This window comes from Triturus cristatus, chromosome 2_2, assembly GCF_964204655.1.
Source record: "Triturus cristatus chromosome 2_2, aTriCri1.1, whole genome shotgun sequence".
NCBI classification, from domain to species: domain Eukaryota; kingdom Metazoa; phylum Chordata; class Amphibia; order Caudata; family Salamandridae; genus Triturus; species Triturus cristatus.
Genome location: NC_140582.1, coordinates 331,670,491 through 331,694,942, shown reverse-complemented (window position 1 = coordinate 331,694,942; position 24,452 = coordinate 331,670,491). Strand labels below are relative to the sequence as shown.

At 45.5% G+C, this 24,452-nt stretch overlaps 1 protein-coding gene across 4 annotated transcripts in view; it reads left to right on the top strand.

Annotated features, from left to right (window-relative positions):
* Positions 1-24,452, top strand: part of NPNT (nephronectin) — a 236,636-nt gene that overhangs the window by 193,459 nt on the left and 18,725 nt on the right. For all 4 annotated transcript variants that reach the window (XM_085641403.1, XM_085641406.1, XM_085641405.1 and 1 more), the window contains 2 exons: positions 19,433-19,528; positions 21,592-21,690. In XM_085641403.1, coding sequence (XP_085497529.1) covers positions 19,433-19,528; positions 21,592-21,690 — 195 coding nt within the window. The remainder of the gene's footprint in view (positions 1-19,432; positions 19,529-21,591; positions 21,691-24,452) is intronic.

Below are 24,452 nucleotides of genomic sequence, written 5' to 3'. Positions count from 1 at the left end.
ATAAGGGTTGCCGTCAGATAGCTGAGGGCAAGTGCCCCTTGCACCTTAAATCGAGAAACACTGTTCCTGACCCACATCTGAGCAAAAACTATGCAATTTATTAATCTTCAACAACCGTAAATCACAATGTTCAAAACCAAAATTGGGAAACTAGACGCTAATTTCACAGTTAATGCTAACAATTTGAGCTAGTAAAGAGTGAAATACTGACACAAATCTGGGGAATTTATTTTCCCTATTTTCCCTATTGGCAAAAATTGAAACTGAGGCAATTGTAAGTTTGAGACAGCTCAAAAAAAGCCATTGCTGGCTTAAAAAATCGGGAGCTTCCCGCCTGAATCAGATCTGTTGGCATGTATGGTTTAACACATTTACAGAACATAACACATTACTCTTCGATAAACAGCAAACAAAAAGAACAGACAAAACATACCACAATACACAATTAGAAATAAGGCTCAAATATCCCACATTCGTTGACAATAAGAAACCAAGTACTTGTGCGTTAAATAGCAAATACGATATTCAACACTAATCCTCATTGGACAACAGCACCTTACCAATTGACCCCCATTATAAAGTGTCTAGTTTGGTCGAAAATTAAAATGAGTCGTGCCCAAGATCCACAAATCTCGAGGCCTGTTGGTGGTGAGCAGCAAAGAGAGTGGTGGCGCATGGCTTGTATCTTCCCGCCCCTCTCTTTCACCAGAGAGGCGTCATCTAATACAGGTCACTTCCAGCCTCTGTAGCTGTGACCCTGGAGTATTTCCTGCTGGGCTACAGCAGCAGAAAATGACGTGCAATGCAACTTCTGGGCCAGTGCCTATGGTTCTGGCGGCAGTACATGATGTAGATCTTTCTCAAGCTTAGCTCAACTGTGCTGCTCACTAGCTGGGGAGTGCGCATCAATTCTTGCTAGCATTTACGTTTCAACACCAATATTTCTAGACTGAGCGAGCAGTGTCTTCCAGATACGTAGCTGAATGAAAGGGTATCTGAGCAACAGTGGTCATCATTTGAAATGCACTGCAAACTGCACAGCTCAGAAGCATTGTACAGCATGTGCGTACGTGCCACGCCCAGTGCGTGTACCAATGTCCTTTCTGTTTTCTTTGTCCAGTAGGTGCAGTATAAATTACTTGTAACCAAAGCTTTAATTGTCCTTCCTCCAACAATATAAAGAATGTGCTATGAAGCGTCCAGCGCTGGCTTTGTTATAACGCGTTGTTTTTTGTTTGTTGTTTTTTTAACTTTCGTCCATGCTACATGGCAGCTGCCCTCCTTTACAACATGGCTAAACATTGACAAAACCAATAGCTCTCATCTTGTAGGTGGGCCGTATTGACTTTGCCAGTGATTCTTTTACCATTCTTCACTCTTTAGTCATCGTCCACAACCCTGCCTTAATCACACATGCAGGTTCTCCTATCCCAGGTAGCCATCGAACTGGCCTAGATCAGTATGTTCCGATTTGTTCCTGTGAATGATATACTTACCCACACACAACCAGTGGTCCGACAAGCATTCTGCTGGGAGCTGAAATGTTCCATGTTCCATGGAATGCTGAAATAAGTTGAATATGGCTCACCAGTTATATTCATTTTACAGAATGCTCTCCCCTATACAGGCTCTAATAGGTGGTCACATCATAAGGGTCCACGAAAGAGGACCACTCGGACTTGGTGTGCTTGGTATGTAGTCAGTTGGTCAGGCTCTCCACAGAATGGATTCCTAGCCTGAAATTCCACCCCTTTTCATGTGGATCATAAAAAGGGGTGTGGAAGAGGGGAGTGCGAGGGGGGCATTTCTGTCCCCTCCATCTGCCTAACCAAGTTATGAGAACCACGTCGGCTCGCCATAGCCATACACAACCCCCAGGTTTCTGCTCCATCCTCCGGCTGCACCTGTGTACAGAGGCAGATCTAGACACTTCCTGTATCATCTTTGATGCACTTTTGCTGAATACCAGAGAATCGAGGAAATTCTACTGGTCATATATTTTCCAAGCTTCAGTGCCAGTTCAACAGGATCAAGATGGAAGAAGGCCAGTTAGGAGACCATGGGTGATGACTGAGCAGAGAGAGGCCCGGTGCTGGAGCACAGGTGAAAGTGGAGTAAGGGGAACAAATAATGCAGCCATAGTGCGTAAACAGAAGATGCATGCATATACCCTAAGGAAGTGCAATGGTGTTAACGTTTTTGGAATAGCACCGATGAAGAAAGTGCAAAAGGAGCGGAGAGAAAGGTGGTTTACCAAAGACGAACTATGAGGCAGGACAATGCGTGCGTGGAGGCCACGAAAGAGCGATTGGCTTGTAAGGACAGATATGCACTACACCTCCTCCTTGAACCGTCATGCAACATATTATTTTAAGATTTACACGTAAGAAACAAAAACTGTAAATTGTGACTGGGTTTGTGATGCATAAGTCACTGAAAATGCGTTTAATATGTCTATCTATCAAGGTACTATATCGCAGATTAAAGTCCATCATTTTCTATTTTAATCAAGAGTTTTAAAAAGGCTGCGAGGCACTGCTCTAAGCAGAAAGCATCACTTACACTCCTTTTATCTCACGATTGTTTAGTTAACTTTGTGCTTGAACTGAGTACTTCCACTCATTGTTAGCATATAGGTGCCTCCTATAGATACGCAGGAAGGCTCCCGGGCCACACCCAGTCATTGCCAGAAGCAGTATACACACATGGATACCATGGGCCGGGCCAATGGATTAAAATGTGACTTCCAATCAGAGGGTGAATTGGAGAACATTCGAGCCACTGTCAATAGAAGGGTTGTGAACTGGGTGTGAATTTCAACAGAGGAAACAGATGCTGTGGGAGGTAGCCTATGCGCGCTGTGTGAGTCCATGACGCACTGCTGTGGTGAACCTGATGTCCTAGGAAGGCCCCGCCTAGGAAAATGGCAGTGATGCAATTGTGCCTGTGTGTGTGCGGGAACATGTTGGTGTAATTTAGGCCGTTGGAGAGGATTTGTGCTAGAGAGTATCGGCTCATACATGATGGGGATTTTATTCGGTTGTTCAACGATTCACTAGATCTTGTTGCTATTTTTGCTTGGAATTCCACCAAAACGAAAATAATATTGTGCATTGCAAGTTCAAGATGCAAACATATATTGATAGCTTTAAAAAAAAATGTATTAGTGTTATTTGACGTAGCACCTGATAGAATTTTACGGTTAGTTGGCACAATGGGGAAAATAAAGGATATCTTTTGAAACAGATGACCAGCACATCCTCTCAGGACTGTTTGAACCTACTGAAAAGTGATAGTATCCCACGTTATACACCTTACTAGGATCTTGCCTGGTATCTCACCCTTAGGGGCATATTTATGAGAGTTTCCCTTCATGCTTGCACCACGCAACGCGGTTAGTACATGCATGATGCAGACCTCTAAGTCCGATTCATGAAGCCATGCAAAGCCGCTGTGTGTGGCTCTAAATGGATTAATAAATCTGGAGTAATGCAATGCTACGTAAATTGCTGCGTTGCATTACTCTGCACCAGGGAGGCGTTCCATGGGCGTTGCGTGGGTGTTAACATGCAACTTCCATGGTTTTCAACGTTTTCCAGATTTACCAAACCTGGTAAATCTGATAATGTGCCAAAAAGATACACCTCTCCAAGAGAGGCGTAACAAGGAGAAATGTATGTTTCTCCTCGTTTTTTCCTCTTTCTATGTGTGCTGCATTCTGCGGAACACATAGAAAGAGGAAAAAGCCTCTGAGGATGGACGTTTTGCAGGAAGGTGTCATTTCCGGCACAAAAACAATCCTACCTTCAACAGAGGCACACTTGCAACATGGTGCAAGGGTGCCTGTGTTGGTGCAAGGGTGCTTGCGTTGTTGCTAGGCTGCAAAAACGGCACAAGCGCAAAAGGAAAGGACAGGAATGCACCGTATTGGATAAATACAATGCATTCCTGCCCATTCCCTGTGATGCAGGGCAGCACAGCTGCACTGCCCTGCACCACAAATTTCATAAAAACGGCATTTTGTATGATCTGAAGTCTCTATAGGAGGTGTGCTGCGTATTCTACGCAGGGGGCATTGCCGTATTCCAGTCTGCTGGTGCTGAGGGTCTGTGTCACTGGGCATCTCGTGTGTAGGAGAAGCCACTTGAAGATATTAAGTAGCATGCGCAGAGTGAGGAAGCAAGCGGAGGAGATGGTGTTGACCTGTGATTTCATGGTAAGCTTGTTGTCAAAGATGATTCCCAGGTTTCTGGTATGGTACGAGGGAGTAGGTGTGGGTCCTAAGTCTGAAGGCCACCAGGAGTCATTCTATGTGTTGCTGTTGTTGCAGAAGTTCAGTTGCAGGCAGTTGTTCTTCATCTGCGATGTTTGTCATGCATATGTGGAAGTTGTTTTTTGTGGCGCAGGGGTCGTCGGTGAGTAAGAGGATTAGTTGGGTGTTGGCTTCCTAGGAAGCTATATTGAGACCATGGCAACTGATGATGTCAGCCAGGTGGGTCATATGTGCGTTGAAGAGCGTGGGGCTGAGGGATGAGCCCTTGGGGACACAGCAGATGAAGTCCTTGGGTTCAGAGGTGGAAGATGGATCCTTTGGGTTCTTCCGGTGAGGAAGGAGGGGATCCATCTCAGCACGTCCCCTTGGATGCCTATGTGGGGGAGTTTTTCGATCAGAATTTGGTGGGATAAGGTGTCGAAGGCTGCAGAGAGGGTGAGGATGATCAGGGCTGCTGTTTCTCCTCAGTCGAGGAGGGTTCGCATGTCGTTGATGGCTGTGATCAGGGCAGTATCGATGCTGTGATTGCTGCGGAAGCCAGCTTGGGAGGTGTAGAGTAGCTGGTACAACTCCAGGTGTGTCATGAGTTGCTTTTTGATGATCTTTTCTATTACTTTTGCTGGTAATGGAAGCAGGGAGATTGGCCGGTAGTTTATGAGTTCACTGGGGTCAGCAGAGGGTTTTTTGAGTAGAGGTCTGACTTCAGCGTATTTCCAGGCATTGGGAAATGTGCGGGAGTGATGGAGGTGTTGAGCTGGGTGGTGAGTTCCCGGCCGACCTTTTGGTTTCCGAGATTGAAGAAATGGTGTGGGCATGGGTCTGTGGGAGGTCTTGAGTGGATGGATTTCTTGGTGAAAGTGGCGTCCTGGGTGGAGAGGAGGTTCTAGGGGGTCAGTCTGTAGGTCGTGTTGACTGCAGTGGTTGCGGGGCTGTCCAGGAAGTCCGTAGGTGTGGGCTGGGGTTTGAAGTTTCTGTATATGTTTGCAATCTTGTGAAAAAAGTCGGTGATGTTGTTTTCGCTGGCAGTTGGGTTGGAGAATTCCTTAACAATGTTGAAAAGATCCTTGGTGGTGTTTGGGCTCATTTCGATGCATGTAGTTAGGTCTGTCTTCTTTGTTGCCCTCAGTAGGCGGTGGTAGAGGTTGAGGGAGATCTTAAAGGTTGCCTTGCCGGAAGTGTCCTTGCTGGCGTGCCACACTTTTCTAACTGTTTGTTCTCTCATTTCACTGTTCTAAGTTATTGGATTAGCTGGCCTTTTTGGAGGATTTTCTATGGTTGTTGCTCTTAATGGGGATAATGCTGCCTGTGAAGTTGGTGATTCAGGTGCGGAAGTTCTTAACTCCTTGTTTGAGGTTGGTGGCGTTAGCGATTTTGGAGGTGTTGAGGGTGTCCATCCAGATGGTCTCTGATATTTTGCTCCACCTCTGGTGGGGGCTGCTGGTCATTTTGGGGTTGGGGGTGAGGTGGCTAGAGATGGTGAAGTGCACGATTCAGTGGTCAGTCCCTGTGAATTTGGTGATGTGGCTGTATTTGACGCGGTTGCTGGAGCTGAAGATGGGGCCAAGCGTTTGTCCTGCAGTGTGCGTAGGGTCGTGGATGATCTGGGTCAATCTGAGGTGCTCATATTGTTGAGGAGTTGTGTGGTGTTGTCGTTGGGGTTGCTGATGTGTAAATTTAGATCGCTGAGGAAAATGTAGTTCTTGGAGTCAAAGGCGAGGGGTGCAATGAAGTCTTTGATGATGTTGCAGAAGCTGGAGTGCAGGCCTGTGTGTTGGTACCAGAGTTGTCGTCAGTGTGGAGCTTGAAGTTGAGATGTTCCATGGGGGTGGTGGTGGTGCACCGTATGGTCTTTTTGTGTGTTAGACCTGGCATCTTTGGTGTGTTTTTCCCATCTTTACTTCTGACCTCCTGTTTTTGACTGTGTGCTGCATTTTGTTTTTGCTGGTTTTAGAACTCTGGGCACTTTACCATTGCTGATTAGTGCAAGTGCCCCCTGTGTAAATTGTGATTATGATTGGTTATCCATGATTGGCATATTTGATTTACTAGTAAGTCATTAGTAAAGTGCACTGTGTGTGCCCAGAGCCTGTAAATAAGATGCTACTAGTAGGCCTGCAGCACTGATTATGCCACCCACATGAGTAGCCCTGCAGCCATGTCTCAGGCCCGCCATTGCAGTGTCTGTGAGTGCAGTTTTAAACTGCCATGTTGACTTGGCAAGTACAGCCACTTGCCAGGCCCAAACATTCCCTTTTACTACATGTAAGTCACCCCTAGGCAGGCCCAAGGTAGCCCCATGAGCAGGGCGCAGCCTACTTAAAAAGTAGGACATGTACTGGTGTGTTTTTCATGTCCTAATAGTGAAATACTGCTAATTATTTTTTTTAACTATCGCAAGTATTATCTCCCCATTAGGGTATCATTAGAGGTGCCTGGGGAAGTGGCGGCCGGCACGGATTGGGGGGGATTAGGGTTGATGAGGAGGTTAAAAAGAAAAAGAAAAAAACGTACCTGATTGCCACATCCCTCCTCGTCTCTCCGTCATCATCTCTTCAGGCTCGAACAGGGAAGCAGGAAGCACCCAGCTCCCCATAGCCAATCACAACACTGTAATGCAGCATTGTGATTGGTCTGAGTGCCGTGGTATGGGGCTCAGTCAGGGACTGTGGCCTGGGCATGTTCTCCACCCAGGCTATAATGCCGACTGTGTGGAGAACATGCAAAGTGCATATGAATGTTTGGCTGGCCCGAGGCGGCCCGCCAAGCACTCATGCGCACTTGGAGTGGGCAAACCACTCCTCCGCTGTTCTGAGAGCAGAGCAGCCCTGCTCCGCCCGCAGAGCTACCCTGCTCCGCCCGCAGAGCTACCCTGCTCCGCCCGCAGAGCAGCCCTGCTCCGCCCGCAGAGCTGCCACAGCAGGGAAACATAAAATGATAATAACGACTTATTATCATTTAATGTTTCCTTTATTTACACTGCTAAAAAGCAGTGGGGCAACGCTCCTCCACCTTAGCGGAGGAGCCACCACTGATTTGGGGTCCCAGAACTCACAATTTAAAAATACATCTTTTAGTGAAGTTGGTTCTTAAATTAAGTGTTCGAAAATGCCCCTTTTAGAAAGTGCAACAACAACAGTTGATGGACAGAATGCAGAACAATGTCATACATTCACCCCAGTACAGAGATCTGGGCCTAAATCCATCGTTTTTTTGCTCACCATGCCGTTCCAGTTTGAACCCGGCCATATGCAAATCAGTCTTGACCCTGTGCCTCATGGGAACATTCCAGCCCGAACTGCCAAGCCAGGTCCTCCCTGGACTGGAAACGAGCATCCTAGGACCGGTTTCGGGGTTTCACCCCTCTTCAGCCAGGATAGCTTGATTCCAGTGGCATGGAGAGCCTTTTAGAAAGTGGGCATTTTCTTGCTTTATCATTCTGTGCCTCTTCCTTCCTGTGGAATCCACATCTGGTTTACACTGACAGTTGGGTTGTTTGTGCATTCACTCTAGACAGTCACACAAAGGGAGCTGTGGTGTGCCGTGCATATCCTGATGGCCCATCACCAGGCACATGGGTTTTCCTGAGCTAGAGTGGTGGGAGGTGTTGTCATTGACACCTGATAGGGCTGTGCCTGTCCTCACACAAAGCTGTCTCCACCCCCGTAGTGGGCTTGAAGCCAGGTTAGGGAATGGCAAAGTCTTGTGCACTACAGAGACTTTCATTTGAAGTTTGCCTACTTCAAAGGCAGAAACGGGTATAAGTACTGGAGATATGATCCTGCATTTGTAGAATACTTTCGGACTGAGGACTCTGCCAAGAAGAAATGTCAGGAGGAGTGCTGCGGCTTTGCTGTGTTGGCATGCAGTTGCTGCTTCTGTCTGTGAGCAATGAAAAAACTGGACCTTGCTATTTTGATAATGCTTTCCAAGGGGCATATCAACAAGGGCTTTATCTCTGCTTTTTTGGCTTTAAAAGCCAAAAAAGCAGAGATAAAACTAGCGCCCTATCAGCAACAGGGTGCTAACATGCAAATTTGCATGTTTGCACCCATTTACTCTACGCTTCCCCTTGCATCTCTAATGAGATGCAAAGGGGGCGTTCCAGACTAAAATAGGAGAAATGTCGCTAAGCGACATTTCTCCTATTATCAAGGATATCGTTAACCCTGTTAGCGATTAAAAAAAAAAAAAGCAGCGCTGACCGCGGTTAACGCTGCTTTTTTACGTCTGGTATTTTTCTGACTTAGCCATGATATCCTAAGTAAGGTGGATATCAGGGCTAAGTATGTCTATCCCTATCAGCAAGCTATCGCCAAACCTTGAGGGCTGGCAGCACAGCTGGCACATGGGAGAGCTGGGTCACGGACTTCACACAACCAACCAGCAGGCCATTGTTCTTTTTTTTTTTATGATTTTTATTGAAAACTTGAGCAATCAGCAGGCAATTTATCAATTCTTGGTAAAAGACTTCAACAACCAGTCACTAAACTTGAAAACGGTTACAGCTTAGAGGGTCATTTAGACCTTAGAGGTGAGGACCCTATTAGGCAATCCGCTATCTTCCCATGAAGGACCACTCATCGTATTGAACAGTCCTCACCTGCATAACTGCAGAGGCGTTTTTGCCAAAACTGATTGCCAGCAGGCTACCATGCTGTTGTGGTCTGCATGGCATTGTTTTTCTGTTTCAGAAAAAATCAACAAATATGTATTTGTTTCTGAAATAGAAATAAACAATGATCCTGACATGTAAGTAGATATTTTCAATGTCGAAGTCAATCAATACAATCAGGTTTCATATAAAGCAAGACTACTCATCCGTAAAGGTCTCAAGGCGCTTAGAGGGGTGGGGCAGGAGGGATCTGTGGTTCAGTCGAAGAGCCAGGTATTCTTGAGGTCCTTCCTGAATTGTGGCAGCGATGGTGATTGCCTGAGGTGAAGAGGCAAGGAGTTCCAGGTCCCCGCAGTGCGGTAGGAGAAGGATCTTCCTCCAGCCATGCTCTTGCGGATCAGCGGGATGCTAGCCAGGGCCAGTTGGGTGGAGTGGAGATGTCTGGTGGCAGTGTAGAAGGAGAGGCAGTTGTTGAGGTATGCAGGACCGGCGTTGTGAAGGGCTTTGTAGGTGTGTGTGTGTGAGGAGCTTGAAAGTAACTCTTTTGTTGACGGGTAGCCAGTGAAGTTCTCTCAGGTGGCCGGTGATGTGGCTGCGATGTGGGATGTTCAGGATGAGTCTGGCGGAGGCGTTCTGGATGTTCTACAGTTTCTTTAGGAGTTTCTGTTTGGTGCCGGTGTGGTGCGTTGCCGTAGTCGAGTCTGCTGCTGAAAAGCACATTGGAGACTACTTTCCTGGACTCTGTGGGGATCCACTTGAAGATCTTACGAAGCAGGCGGAGCGTGTGGAATCAGGAGGACGAAACAGCGTTGATTTGGTGGTTCATTGAGAGGAAGGAGTTCAAGGATGATGCAGAGGTTTCGTGTGTGGTCCATGGTGTGTGGGGGGTTCCGAGCGCTGAGGGCCACTAGGAGATGTCACAAGCAAAAGATTCAGTCAGATTGTACGCTGCACAGTGGACAGCATCTCAGGATTTTTTAACTCCATGGTTTAAAAGCTCACTAGTAAATACATAGAATAAAAGATTCACAGAGATTTTTGTTATAATGAGCAATACCACCACCCAGCTTTGAGCCATTCCATTTCATTTGTTGAGGGTGATGTAGGAGAAGCACAGCGGCGGCTCCTCTAAGGTGGAGGAGCGTCGCCCCACTAATTTTCAGCAGTGAAAAATACAAAATAAAATGATAATAACAAAGGTTATTATAATTTGATTTTTCCTCGCTCACTTCCTGCAGCCGAGCAGAGGGCGGGGCGGGGCAAACCATTCTGACACAACACAGCTGCAGGAAGGAGTAGGAGTGGTGGCACTGCTTCAAGAGCACATGACAGTTTGGCCAGCCGTCCAAGGCTGGCTAAACCGTCATGCGCTCTTCGATCTCTCCATCTGAGCTGTGCTGCACAGCCAGGTGGAGAGCAAGCACAGGGTCATAGTCCCTTAGTGAGCGCCTAACTTGGGTGCTCACACCAATCATGGCGCTTCTGTCATACTGGGTAATACCAGCATGAGACAGCAGTCTGGATTGGAATAGGGGAGCCTGTGGCATGCCGGGAGGTGAGGAGCAAAGGCCAGAAGAGCACCGATGCTGCAGATGGCAGATATATCATGGTAAGCATATCGGAGTCAGATGGCAAGTAAGCATTTTTTTAAATTATTTTCCCCACTGCCCACCTACGCTGCCATGATGTAGCACATCGAGAACTAGGGGAGGGGGGGCCTAGGGCCCAGTTGCACAGAGACACATTCTACGTGTTTGTCCAGCAATCAGTCCTTCTGCACTGCTGCCAATACAAATGCACCACAGGACACCCATTGTCCCACAGTTTAACCTTCTCAACCTACTGGCAAATCTCACATATTCAGCCCTTTATGAGCTGTTAAGAGGAGCTAGTAGGTGGCTGAAAGGGAGGGGCTGCAGCTCAGGATGATTCTTAATAAAGCAGCTTCAGGAGCAGGGTCATATGGATATGCTAACATCCCTGAATGTGTCACCCTCTATGCAAATTAGTAGAGCCTTGCACATTTTCATTTTGCCAGGGCCCCCAAAATCCTAGAACCATCCCTGCCCAGACAGATAGCATTGACTGGTATGGTTTTTTTGGGGGGTAGTTTTATATAGCGCAAACATGACCCAAAGGTATTGGAGCGCTTTACTTGAGCACCAGTTACATTACACAAGGATAAATTTATTTATTTATTTAATTTGGTAGGTACAGCAAATTTAAGTGATTTGCTCAGAATCACACAATGTTGAGCCAATGCCGTGACTCAAACCTGGTTCCCTAGTTCCAAAGTTGGCAGCTCTGACCATTACGCTACATCTTCTCCTCATAGGCTGCTTTGTGGGCTTCCATTGTTTACCAAAAGCAGCATGCCATGTGAAACAGGGCCCATTAAACTCTGATGCTCGGGGACGCAGAAGGGAAGTTTTCCTAACAGTACACCAATTTAATATGTTGATAGTCTTAACGAAGCATGCACTGTCCTGTAAAATTGCTGCAGTGGTTGGTACTTGGTTCTCTATTTTGAATCAAGTCATGGACAGTGATTTCCTAAAGTGAAATCAAAACACGCTCCCTGCAACCACCTTTCTTTCTTTTGAATATTAGGGCTTTGTCTGGCACTTGCGCAATGTTATAATCTTTCTTCAAACCCCAACCTCTCATTTTTTTGTCCCAATGGATTGTTTGGAGTGTTGTGTGCTGCTATGAACCAGCACTCAGAGCACAGACAATACCTGCAGTATGTAGAAGAACCAACTAACACTGTGCACATTTGTAACTTGTTCTTAATGAGTAATCTATGTAAGACCATGGTGCCTGAAGCTACTTTTAAGTAAAACAAATGCTTAATGTGTCATCATACACGAATACACTTGTATTTTTGTCAAAACAGGCTCAAACTCATCAAACCACTGAAATTCACCATTTATGGTTAGCAGCAGGCTCAAAATACAAAACAATTTGCACCACATGCTATGGTGCCATGTTGTTCACTTGGTCGCTCTTTTGTTTATTTCTGTACGGGTTGGACTGTTCCCATGAGGAGCAGGGCCAAGACTGATTTGCATATGGCTGGGTCCAAACTGCGGTGGCATGGTGAGCAAAAGGAGAATGGGTTGGAATGCTAACCCGAGCTATTTCCAGTGGGTAGATTTATTGCAAGCAGCCTCCCATCACCTTTTGTGTGTTTCACATTTCTGTACCTTTGTCAAATTGTTGTTTTGTAGAAAAAAACAATGGTTCCCTTTGAAGATGTTTATAAGCCTAAACTTCTAAAGCAGGAGAACAAGATGTAGTACTTAGTTAGGAGATTAAAAGGCATATTTAATTATTGGCAAATCATATCAGTTAGACAGAAACATATTCCATAGGTGCTCTATTAAGTGGTGCAGTGAGAGTGATGGGTAACAATGGCGAATACAGGGGCGCTGGTGCTAATTACAAAGGACAATCTGTCAACATTGTTGACTGGGGTGTAAAAACAATTTCCAAACTAGAGGACTCAAATTTTGAGTAGGTTTTGGGTACTACACTGTTTAGCAGTCAACAAATTAGTACGTTGATGTTTCATTCCCTCTAGTAACTCAAAGACGGGTCTTGATCAGGACAAAAAAATAGAGGAAGCAACTTATGAAATTGAAAAAATCAAAAACCAATCTATTATTTTTGCCTGTATACACAGTGAAGTGAAATTGTCCAAGTGTATTCAGCATTGCCTTACTTCACTTGCCTGAGATCTCTATGCTTAAGTTACAAATCTGAGGATTATAAATAGCACAGTTATGATCCATGCAGCGGGATGTGAAATCTCTAAAGATTCCAATATGTCTGCCTATCTTTCTCTGAGAAAAGCTTCAAAACTCTTATCTAGTAGGTTAATTGTGATCCATAGAGAGTAATTTGAATCCATTAAAGAATGCAATGTGTCCTATATTCTTCCCAGAAAGCATCAAAGAGCTTATTCATCATATTTACTCAAGGTTGTGATCAGTCCAGACACCTGCAGTTAAGGGGTTACAGGTCAATACTCGCATAGACCAATCGCAAAACAATCACCATGCGGCAGCCAAAAGGGCCATATTATAAAGTTTTAAAAGGTCTACATAACCTCACCAGGCTACACAAGTCAACAGTTCCTAGGTCCCCATAAGACAATAGCTGGGCATCTTACGCCTGGTCATATGTGGAAATAAAACATGCCCTATTCGAGTTATATAGGATCATATAAATAGTCGGTGTATAGCTAAGAAACCATATCATTCTCACAGGTGTTTATCATTGAAACATCAAGAGATAATTACAAAGGGGCAGATTTACAAGCCCCTTGCGCCACTATTGTGTCACTTTTTTTGACGCACCGGCGGTACAAACAATGCTCCCTATTTACAACGTGGCGCATCTAGGGAGATGCGTCAAGTTATAAAGCCCTGCGTCAGGTATAATGTATGCAGGGTAGGCGTTCCCACGCAGGAAAGCCTCGTAAAAGTGACGCAATGAAATCTACAAGAATTTACTGCGTCACTTTTAGGACGCCACTGCGTCAAAACGTATGCCTGCTTGAAGCAGGCGTGAGGCATGATGCAGTGTAGTGGGAACAGGCCACTAAATGCATTGCTGGAGTTGCGTCGTGCTTGCGACACGACTCCAGCAATGCGTGACTTTTGCCCCAACAGATGCGTCAGAATTTCTGACGCATCTGTCAATCCTGCCATGGTGCGCCGTATTGTAAATACGGCGCATCCATGGTGGCGCAAGCATTTTTTCGGGTGGCGCAAGGAAAGTGACGCATCTCTATAGATGCGTCACTTTCTTATAAATCTGCCCCAAAGTCTGTTTTAGGCGATATGAGACACCTTCTATTTATTCAAAAACAGGGGACTCAGCCACCCAGAAATCACAGTTTGCAAAATATATTTACTTCAACAAACTCCAAAGAAAGGGAATGCCAATAAACTCACCGGTTGCAGTGATTATTAATGATTAGCTTGACACAGTTATTCATTCGCGATAGAACGAAGAAAAATTAATAAAGATTGTGTGTCCAAAAGTGAAGGGGATATGCTATCTATTGGACTCTTTCAGTACTTACTCTGGCTGCAGCAGTTGCCTGCAAACACTGAAGCACAATGGAGAGGCTCATGTGAGCCACATTCAAATAGACTAGCGGTGCGCACGTAGCATGCATGCTGTCTTCGAAAAAACCAGAAACATTCACTGAATTCAATGAACCATATTTTTAAATATCCATTTCTGAAAATGCACAAATAAATCTAGAACCTCAAGAAATAAATTAACACTCTGCTATGAAAGCGTGGACAAGTGTTAGTTTTTTGTTTCAGATGAACTACAATAGTCAGCGAAGAAATACTTTCTTAAAACATGTCTGCTCTTTCCGGGACAGATCCCAAGAAGAAGTTATGTTATCTTATGTTAAAGTTGCTTATTGAGCAGAAAGTATCACCCTGAGTAGGGTCTCTGGGCGCTATTGCAGCTCTTCAGGTCCTTGGCCAGAGTATAGAATAGATACATGGATCTAGTGAAGATTAAAAAGCCAAGTTTTGAGAGACTTTTAATGCTGTTTAAAATCTGTGCAAGCACATAGATGTAGCAGGAGCTGATTCCAGTGCTGGGGGGCTAAGTGTGAAAAGGAATGTCCCCCGTATCTGGAAGTGCGGATGCGTTGAGGATGTAACCGAAGTTTCCAGCTGGATCTGAGACTCCGGGTGGGAGCATAGAGCTGCAGGGTACCCTGCAGATAAAGAGGCCCATTTCTAATGTATGTACAAGACAGAGAAAGTTAAACAAGGAGCGCTTCTTTTGTGGGAAGCCAATGAAGAGTTCTGAGAATGGGTTCTGAGGGTGATCGAGGTGGGAAATGACAAATTAGATGTGCCACAGTATATTGAACCACCTGGGGTTTGGAGAACTGTTCTTCATTCATGGCGACCATTAGTGTATTGCCATAGTCCAGGCGGTTTACTATGATGGCCTGCGCTAGGGATTTTCTTGACTGAAGCATTAACCACTGGAATGCTTTCCTTATAAGGTGCAGGATTCCAAAGCAGGAACCCGATATGGCATTCACATGTTCCCTCATGGCGAAGTTTTCATCCACCATGATTCCCAGGTTTCTCACTATTGCTTTTGGGTGGGAACTGGACCCAGACTCTGGAGCCCCCAGTCCTCAGACCACACAGAGTGGGCCTTCCCAAAAAGCACAATCTCACTTTTGCCTTTATTCAGTTGAAGACAGTTGAGCTGCATCCAAGCAGCTATCTTTTCCACACAGTCACAGAAGTTTTCTTTGGTAGACTCCGTGTCAGGTCCCATGGTGATGACAATTTGTGTGTCATCAGCATAAGAGATGACATCGATTTCAAAGGATTTTTATCACTTGTGCCAGTGGGGCAACATATATTTTGAAAAGAGTGGGATTCAAAGAGGATCCCTGTGGCACTCCCCTGTCAAAGGCTATGGTTCGAGAACAAAAGTACTCTGACTGCACCATATGGTTGTGCTCATTCAGAAAAGTTCTTCATCCAACCCACGACTTTACCTCCCGCACCCATCTCCCCCAGTCTGTGGATTAAGACAGAATGAGAGATGATGTTGAATGCTGCAGATAGATCCAACAATACTAGCATTGTTGATTGCCCATCATCCAGAGAGAGTCTTATGTTATTTAGGACTTCCACCAGTGCCGTTCCCATGCAAAAGGAGGCTCGAAAACCGAAATGGGAGGGATCAAGCAGAGAGTGGCTGTCGAAAAACCTGTAAATTGGGTGCTCACTAGTGTTTACATTACTTTACCAAGGAAAGGGAGCAGTGAGATAGTTTAAAAAAATATATATATTATCCATGTGTGCAATAGTGCAAACCAAGGGTTACATAGAATCTTTCAAAAATGGGCGCTCAACTTCTACATCATATAGTCATGCATGAAGCAAGAGTACAAAAATGCATCCAGTCGAATATTTCGATATGGTTAAAATAGTGTCGCTTATCTCCAATCTTCAATGCTGTTTAGTCCATTAGTAATAAGGTCTGTTGAATCAATCCATTTAAATTCTTTTCTTAAGAATACATTGTTTGCCTACTCTTTTTTGATTATGATGCACACGATCAGTCACTTACCACCAGATCTTGGCCGACATGTGTTGCAATTGTTGGTACTGCTTTACGAGTGGTGCTCCCACGACCTTGCATTTGATGCGGCTTCCGTGCTGTAGAGTGTGACTTTTAACCTTTTGAGTAGTCTGCCCCATAGAAATTAGGTTGCAAGCACACCATATAGTGTAAATTACATATTTGGTGTTACAGATCTTAAAGTCTTTCAAATCAATTTTAATGGTTTGGTGAGTTAAATCTTTTTTTTACCAAGCAGTAGTTACAGGCAATAAAATGGCCACATTTGAAAATTGGTGTTTTGAGCATGGTGGGTCGTGGGAGTTATGGCAAGTGTTGTGTGGGTTGCTAACCATAACTTGGGAATTTCAGTGGTTTGATGAGTTTGACCCTGAACCATAACTGAATTTCACAGCCTGTCAGAAGGCTTGATTTTTTTTACATTCATCCCAACTGTTAGTATATCTATAAATTGTGAACCTTAAGTTCGCCAAAACCTCTAACATATTTACACCAGATCACAAACATCACGCTTTCTAGGCAAAGATTTAGCTTTCTTCCAAATTTAGTATAATTCTGTTCAGCCTTTTAGGCTGTAGTACTGTCTAAAATGCCCTATGGACATTGCTTGAGGAAAAAGCGTATTAGATCCCACTTGACGGATCATGCTGAAACTTTCCAAGATGGAGCTGATGTAGATGAACTTGTTTTGTAAAGTTTCATGAAGATTCGTCAAACGGCACGAAAGTTATTAGCGGGAAAAAATCTCTTTCTATAACTACACAGTGGTAGTTGGTACTGTGTGTGTGTGTGTGTGTGTGTGTCTGTCTGTCTGTCTGTCTGTCTCCAGGCTGCCTAAGGCAGATGGCCATGCACTGCAGGTGTTGGCTGCCCACAGATAGTTGGACACAGGTGATGGCATGAGGTAAAGCCTTGCGGCTAACCGCCTGCTGCCCTTGCCAAAAGCCGTAAGTAGCAGAAGCTGGCTGCCCCCGGAGGATTGGGCGCTGGAGGCAATGTCCTGCGATCAACCCTGCAGCACTATTCTGAAGGCTATGCGCTGTGTGTGTTGCCCTGGATGCAGGGGCTGGCCAGAGACCAGGTATTGCAGCAAATCCCACCGCACATGACTGAAGGCCATGTGCAGAAATGGTTGGCTGCCTGTGGAGGACTGGGCACAGGGCCTGGAGGCCTGACGCTGTGGCCAGCCCAACTGTTCAGGGCCTTCATCCATACACAGTGACGGTTGCCTGCCCATGGAGTGTTGGCCAGCCAGGCCCTCTGGCCAGCCTGCACTGCATCAGGATTAAGGCCATGTGTTAAGGGTGTTGTCAAGACATGGTAGTTTGGAATCGGGGCCCAGTTCGAGGCCAAAGCCTGTGACCATCCTCCACTGAGTGCAGCAGGGAAAGGCAGCGGGTGTGGTGCAGGGAACTCTTGGAACTTAAACATTCACTAGAAGAAAAACAACGTTAAATTAAAGTTATGGTTAGCTTTGGTTAGAACTCTTCAAAATAAGATTTTTAAAAGTCTGAGAAATTTGCTTAAAAAACACAGTTAAAATACAGTTTTGGTTACTGAAAACTGAAGACTGAAAATCCAATAAAATTCGAAAGTTAGGGTTAGGAGCACAATTCGGAGCTCGCACAGCCACCAGGCAAACCATAACTTGCAGACTAAATATAATGCTTAATACCTCACACTATTAATAAGAATAAATAACACGTAACTACAGGTGTATAATAATGACGTAGCTGCTGCCACTTATGGTGCAGAATTGTGAGACTTGTGTAGACACCACAGAGCTTCAACTAATTGAAAACTCTTTCCTCGGGGACTCTTTGCAGCTGATTCCAGGCTCTCTCCTGGCAGCTTTACATCTAGGACTTGATTATTAAGCCCATTGCAGAAATTATAGCTCTTGCTTCACTGCTATATTGCATGTTTCCAGAGGAATTTGAAAGCAGGAGTGTACTTCAGTGTGCTGCAAGAAACCGCTTCCTACAGAGGGGCTTCTGTCAGCAGATGCTATGATTATGCTGTAAATACTCTGAAGAGCTAGGCTTTGGAAATCTGTGATAATCCCTCCATGATTAATGGTTACATCATAGGTCGAGGCAAAGAGTAGTACTAACTCTCTAGATATGAAAAAAGCAATTGCTGCAGCCAATTTTGGTTCACTGACTCATAACTATCTGTGCCATGGGTGTGCCATCGGGTTTGGGGCATAGCGGGATTGGATGCCGCCTGCAGCATGGCGCCCTGTGTATCTCAAATTCAGGCTTCGGGTTCTTCTCACTAGAGCTTACAAGTGCACATGGGATTCACTCAGGCGCAATCATGGTCCTTGTGACTGTAGTGTTGGGGGAGGGGGGGGGAGTTGAAAACAATTTTGCACTTTATGCTCCTCTGCGCCAGATGAGCTACAGCCCGTAGTAGACGGCTTGTGCCCGCATTTGCCCTTCAAGTAGCGCCTGTGAACTGGCGATCTGTCGTAGAACCGATTAACCATGAATATATTCTATCTGTGGCTAAATTCATCTGGCCAGGGTCAGCATGATAAGAAATAATTTACATATAATACTACGATGCTTTTATCATTACTGCACACACTTTTTACACTTTACAGTGTTAACTTTTAGTGCCTGGCGTTAATGGTTTTATTGTTTTATTTGGGGATGTCCCGCTAGTTACATTTTATACACTGTTGCGCCTCCTGTCTGTAACTGGATGGAAGTCGGCCAGCCGGTTAAATGCAGCTTTTTAAATTATGACTTGATATTGTTATGGCTGTACTGTGAACAGTAAAGCTTACTACTACCACCGCCTCATGCCTTTTTCTTCCGCCACCCTACACGTGCTGTCTCCGTCTCAGTCTTACAGGCTCTTTTCATCCCTGCTTTCTCCCTTCGTCACTGATTTCCTAGTTTTATTTCTTCTTCTTTCACTGTTCTCTCTTTTGCTATGGGCCACACTCTGATGAAAAAGATATCCTGGCCCTCAAAAATGAGTGCCTGTGCCCACTCCCTGCAACCACCGGTGCAAATTAAGCACTGCAGGGTGCCGCTGCATGCAATATCCCCCTTGCGCAAACCCGCAGGTGCGGCTGACAAGGCTTCACCCTTCTGGCCAGCGGCCCCCCTGCTGCACGGGGCGTGTGCAGTGAGAGCCTGGTAGCCCCGCATGTGGAGCTGCACAAAGCCCCCGCGGCTTTGGAAAATAGTTTTTCAAAGTCTTAGTGAAGTGTGACCTCAAAGGTCACGGGCTCTTCAGGTGAACTGTAATTAAGGGAGCTCTCTCCAGACCCTGTGCCCTGGGGCCCTGTTGAAGTCACTGCTTTAAAAGACAGGGGTATGACCTATTTCCGTTTTCATTTTCTCTCTCCTCGTTTCTGACATGTGTCCTACTTTCTTTTTCAGTCCCACGCCAGCCTGGAATACACAATGACCTGTTTGATATATTTGAGATTGAAAAGGGGGTAAGCGCAGACGAGTATGAAGCGAGAGATGACCCAGGTAAGTCACCCCTACCTACTTACAACAACAAAATGTGAGCACTTCCATGAAGCCTGGTCTCTTGTACCACGCAGCTTTACATGCTATTGCAACTTATGGCTATCGCCTTGTGTTCGCGACGGCTACCTTGCGACTCAAGGATTTCCTCATTGACTTGTAAATAAAGCATATCAGAGACTCTAAACACAATTGTACTTTTAGTTGTGCCACAAAAGGTCGGTAGTTTAAAGAGCGGGCCTAGAAACAGTTGTATTTGTTGTAGGGTTCGAATTCAAAGCTATAATAGGGAGCTGGTACAGTGCTGTGCAATAGTCTTTATATTAACAAACGTGTGTTTCACTGACGTGTCCCATATGAATAATTCTCAAATAGTTTGACCTTTAAATAAACTTTATTTGGTCTAATTAGACCATAAAACTGTGAAAACTTTTTACAAAACATCAATTGGACAAAAATCCTCAAATGACAGTGTTACAGCATCAGTAAACAGTGACCTGCAAGAACAAATAATACAAACATAAAATAAATAAGAACAGATCTAAAAGGAGGATTAGTTTGACCTGCTTAGAGTATTTTTTTAGTGTGAAACTCTTTGGGAGCAAAAGCATGCACACGACAGCACTGGTTTGCGCACTATGCTGGTGCCCCACTTGGTTTGGGTGCCGTGTAAGACCGGGGCTACCGTTGGCATTGTTAGTTTATAGTGACTGGGTTAATGCATCTGTCTCGATTGCTTGGGGTTTGAGAATTTGCCACTCAAGCATTTTGGGACCCTACTGTATCTTATTCATGACCTATTGCATTTCAAATAGTATCCTGCGTTACTCAGCATTCGCTGTCATTTTTTTCAGAATGTTTCGATGTGAAACCATTTATAGCACCCCACAGTGTTGTAGCTTCGGAGCTAGTGTTTTATGTGGTCTGCTCGTAGGGTGGGCTTATGGAAAGTTCTCAAGCCTGCTTTTCCCTGACTGCAATTCTCGTTTACTAGCTGGCCTCATGGCTTTGCTGTTCGCCACAGCAACCAGTAGTGTCCATGTTTTTAGCGCATGTATGTCATGAGCAAGCATACTAAGGCCCAAATTTACTAAGAGTGCATGAAAAGTCACGCAGTGTCAAATTTACTGTGCTGCTTTTTGAGAATGGGAAAAGAAAGCACAGAGCCATATCCACTAAAATTGGCCTGCTGCTGACGTCTTCCCTTGCGCTGTCGCAGAAACAGGTTGCCTTGCATGTAGCATAGCCTCGCAACATGGCGCAGAGGCGAGTGTGTGCAGTCCAGCATGGGATGTTTTACTGGAATCATAACCTTTCCGTACATTTTCCTGCGCATAGACAAACACAAAAAAAGTTTAGATGTGTGCTGTCCACTGCAGCATATCTGCAATGTGTCTTTTTCTGGCAGAAGGCCATTCATTTTCCAGTGTTTGCACCTGCTTCCAGTAGGCATTAGTGTTTGACTGGAATAATTGGTCTGGCTATCTCAGTAGATTGGGCTTTACGTTACAACCTATGAGGGGTGCACCCCAGTAATGCCCCCTTGACGCAAAGTGGCTTTGCACTGTGAAAAGTGCACCTTTCTAGTGCAAAACCCCGCTTGTGTTGGATGCACCGCTGTGCATCATGCTGGAGCAACTCCTTAGGAAATCTGGGCTTAGCTGTAGAGGTCTAAAAGGTAGGATTGGATAAACATGCTCTTATTGACATGAGCCCTTTGGCATTTATGCTGATAATGTCTTGGATAATGTAAACAGGGTCCATTGTGTGTCCATTGAGATTGTCGAATGAGTAGCTAATGAATGTACATAAGTAGGCGACTTTTAAAAATTTGCTTCAAAATATTCAACCATATTGTGAATGACCTTGTAGAGAGAGAATAAGAATAATCTTCTGCATGATAGCTAAACAGTGCACCGCACTTTTTGCCTTTTTCCCTTGGCAGGTGATTAGTAGGAATAAGTTTACCACGGCATTGGCAAGATGATTTCACAATCAGGCTTGGTTCTAGGCTCTTAGGATACACCAGCTTTGCCAGAGATCACATTCTGCTCTTCTTTATGCAGGGGACTTGGTTCACAGTTGCAATTTCGACAGTGGTCTCTGCGGGTGGATCAGAGAGCGAGAAGACGACTTGCGTTGGGAGCCGGCCAGAGATCCATTGGGTAAGCCATTATTAGAGCCATTCATGATCAGGTTTAGATTAGAAGATGGGCTCATCAAGGAGAGAATAGCTTCTGTGGAAGTTCATACCGCAAAATGGAGCAAAAAAAGTCATATAGAAAATTCTGCACATTGATGCTAAAGATACCCAGTAGTTCATTTGTGGGTGGTGTTGGACCGCATCAGCACTTACTTGAGGGGACTTGGTCTCACTGAGACACTCCTGCGGGCAGCAGTCTGTTAAAAAATGTACTTTAAAAAAAAAACTTTATTTGTCATTTTATAAACACATGACAACATAAAACAAAGCAGTGCCTCAACAAGGTACATTGCAATTACATCAGAGCCACTCACAGCTTTTATCAATGTAGGTATTACAGTATTGAGGCACATCAGGGGAGGCAATTGCTGCATCCACTCACTATAGGAAATAACACAAGGCCAATGTATTGAGTTCCTGCCATTCAATCACACCTTCACATCACCCGCTATAGTTACCCCTCACTTTGGAGTCATCCCCCGATGCTTCTCCCTCCAGGCCTAAAAATTTTGACAGAGCATGTCCCAGGATTCCAAGTCAACTGGAAGTTTGGCATCCGAACAGGTAGATCGCATTTGAGTTTCTTCTGCCACTGATTCATTCTGAAGCACCCCTAACCCATAGCCTCTCCGAGGGAGCCCTAACCCCCATCCATGTGATGGCTACCCACCTCCTTGCCTACATAAGTGGTAATTGCAAAAACCGAATTGTCATTCTGCGTTTCTTGGGGAGAACAAGTTTGTCCAACAGGCATAGGTGAGGCGTGAGCTCCCAAGACAGAACTGCAGCCCAATTCAACCGTACAAGTACTGTCTCCCAGAAGGCATGCACCCGCAGACAACCACATGCAGGGTGCATATAGTCTGCCTCTACAGTTGCACAATGGGGAAATGCCGAAGTGCGATCAGGATTAATTCTTTGCAAGCCTGTGTGAGTCATATAGGTGCAATGTTCAAAATTAAAGTGAATTAATTTGAACCGGGCGTTACTCGACACAGTCTTCAGCAACTCATAAGTCCACATCTCAGACTGGAGCTCCGAAATCTACCTCCCACACATGCCGCACTGTTCAAGGTCCTCTAATCGTATCTACCTCTATTGGCTTGTAAATTAGCAAATTGAGATGTTGCCCAGACCCCAGCTCCAATAGCACACCCAATGTTGCCAAGGAAGTCGGCACCAAAGGATAAGACGTCCAGAGCGCCCTTACCCTACCCGACATACCCGCATAGTGCAAGAATTGCCCCAGACCTATCCTGAATCGATTCTAAGCATCCTCAAAAGACATAAATACGTCATTCAGATACAGGACCCCAGCCAACTCACAACCCGACTCATGCCAAGGTTATGACATGGCCTCCTCCTTCTGGCTGAATGGAGCCAAAATCCAGTGCAGCTCCCTATGGAATGGGGCTTTCCTGATCACCACTGTCACCAGTCCCTGCCACACCACAGTAGTCTGACACACCACATAGGGCGCCGCTGTGGACTCCCCTGAGCCTGCCATCAGTAATGCAGGGAGCTTGGTCCCCTCCACCATGCCCGCCATAAGATCCTTCTCCTAATTAATCCACTCCTCCATCCATTTCACCGCGTGCTGCATGTGAGAGGCGTTATAATAATATTCCAGATTCGGCTCACAGAGTTCACCATCACCATATTCCCTCATTAAAGTCGGGTGAGCTACCGTACTCGGCCTCCCTGCCCAGAAGAGCGAGGTGAGGAGGGAATTCAGCTGATGAAACAGTCCAGCGCGCAGGGGGCACAATGAATTCTGGATCACATACAGGTACTGAGACAAACAATATCTTAGACACTGCAACTCTACCCATAAGTGATAATGGTAAAGTGTTCCAGAACCGCACAGAGGCCCACGAGGAGCCTATGACCCACTCAACATTGTACTGTATTTGTTTCTCATGCGTGCGCGCCACCATCATACCAGACATCACATAATATTTTGATATCCTAATTTATCACCATGAGCGGCTGGTACGATGCAGGATCTGAAGTCCCCCACACCCCCGGCTTAGCTGGGAATGTACTCCACTCATACAAAGGTGCAGCAACATTTGGGGTAGAGCTACACATGAGCACCTGATACCCTGGGCGGGTCAAAGAGAGAAAAACTTACGCTGGAAGGGAATGATGGCCTTGACTTAAATGACAGGAGATCTCCTTTAACTGCCCTTTACCCTCAACACTCCTCCTGCACAGCGTTGGCGCGTTACGGAGTAATGCCATACGACTCAGAGTAACAGAGTAATATGTCATTGACATATGACAGAGGAAGAGCGTGCAGAGCCCCCACACTTTCTCTTCCTTCAAAAGGTTGTTGCAATAACCAGTCCTGTCTACTGTACTGCACCAGCCACACACAGGGAGAGGAGTGTCCAGGCGCAGTGGCCAGCCGCGGCCCGTGCAGGTAAGAGCGGTGGGGCTGGGTGGGGGGGAATTTCAAAAGACGAGAAGGAGGGAAAATGAAATAAAAAATTACATATCCCTTGTCGTCGTCTGTTGAAATCCCCCTACTCCGCCCCACCGCTCTTACCTGCACCGGCCGCGGCTGAGGCGCGCTCTTTCTCTCTGCATGAGGTCTATGCCATAACCTGTGCTGACAGAGCTATTTACTATACTACACTACCTCAGAAAGAGACAGAAAAAGTGCAAGGCCCCTGCATTTTTTCTCTGCCAGCAAGAGGCTGGCACTGTAACCAGTGCTTC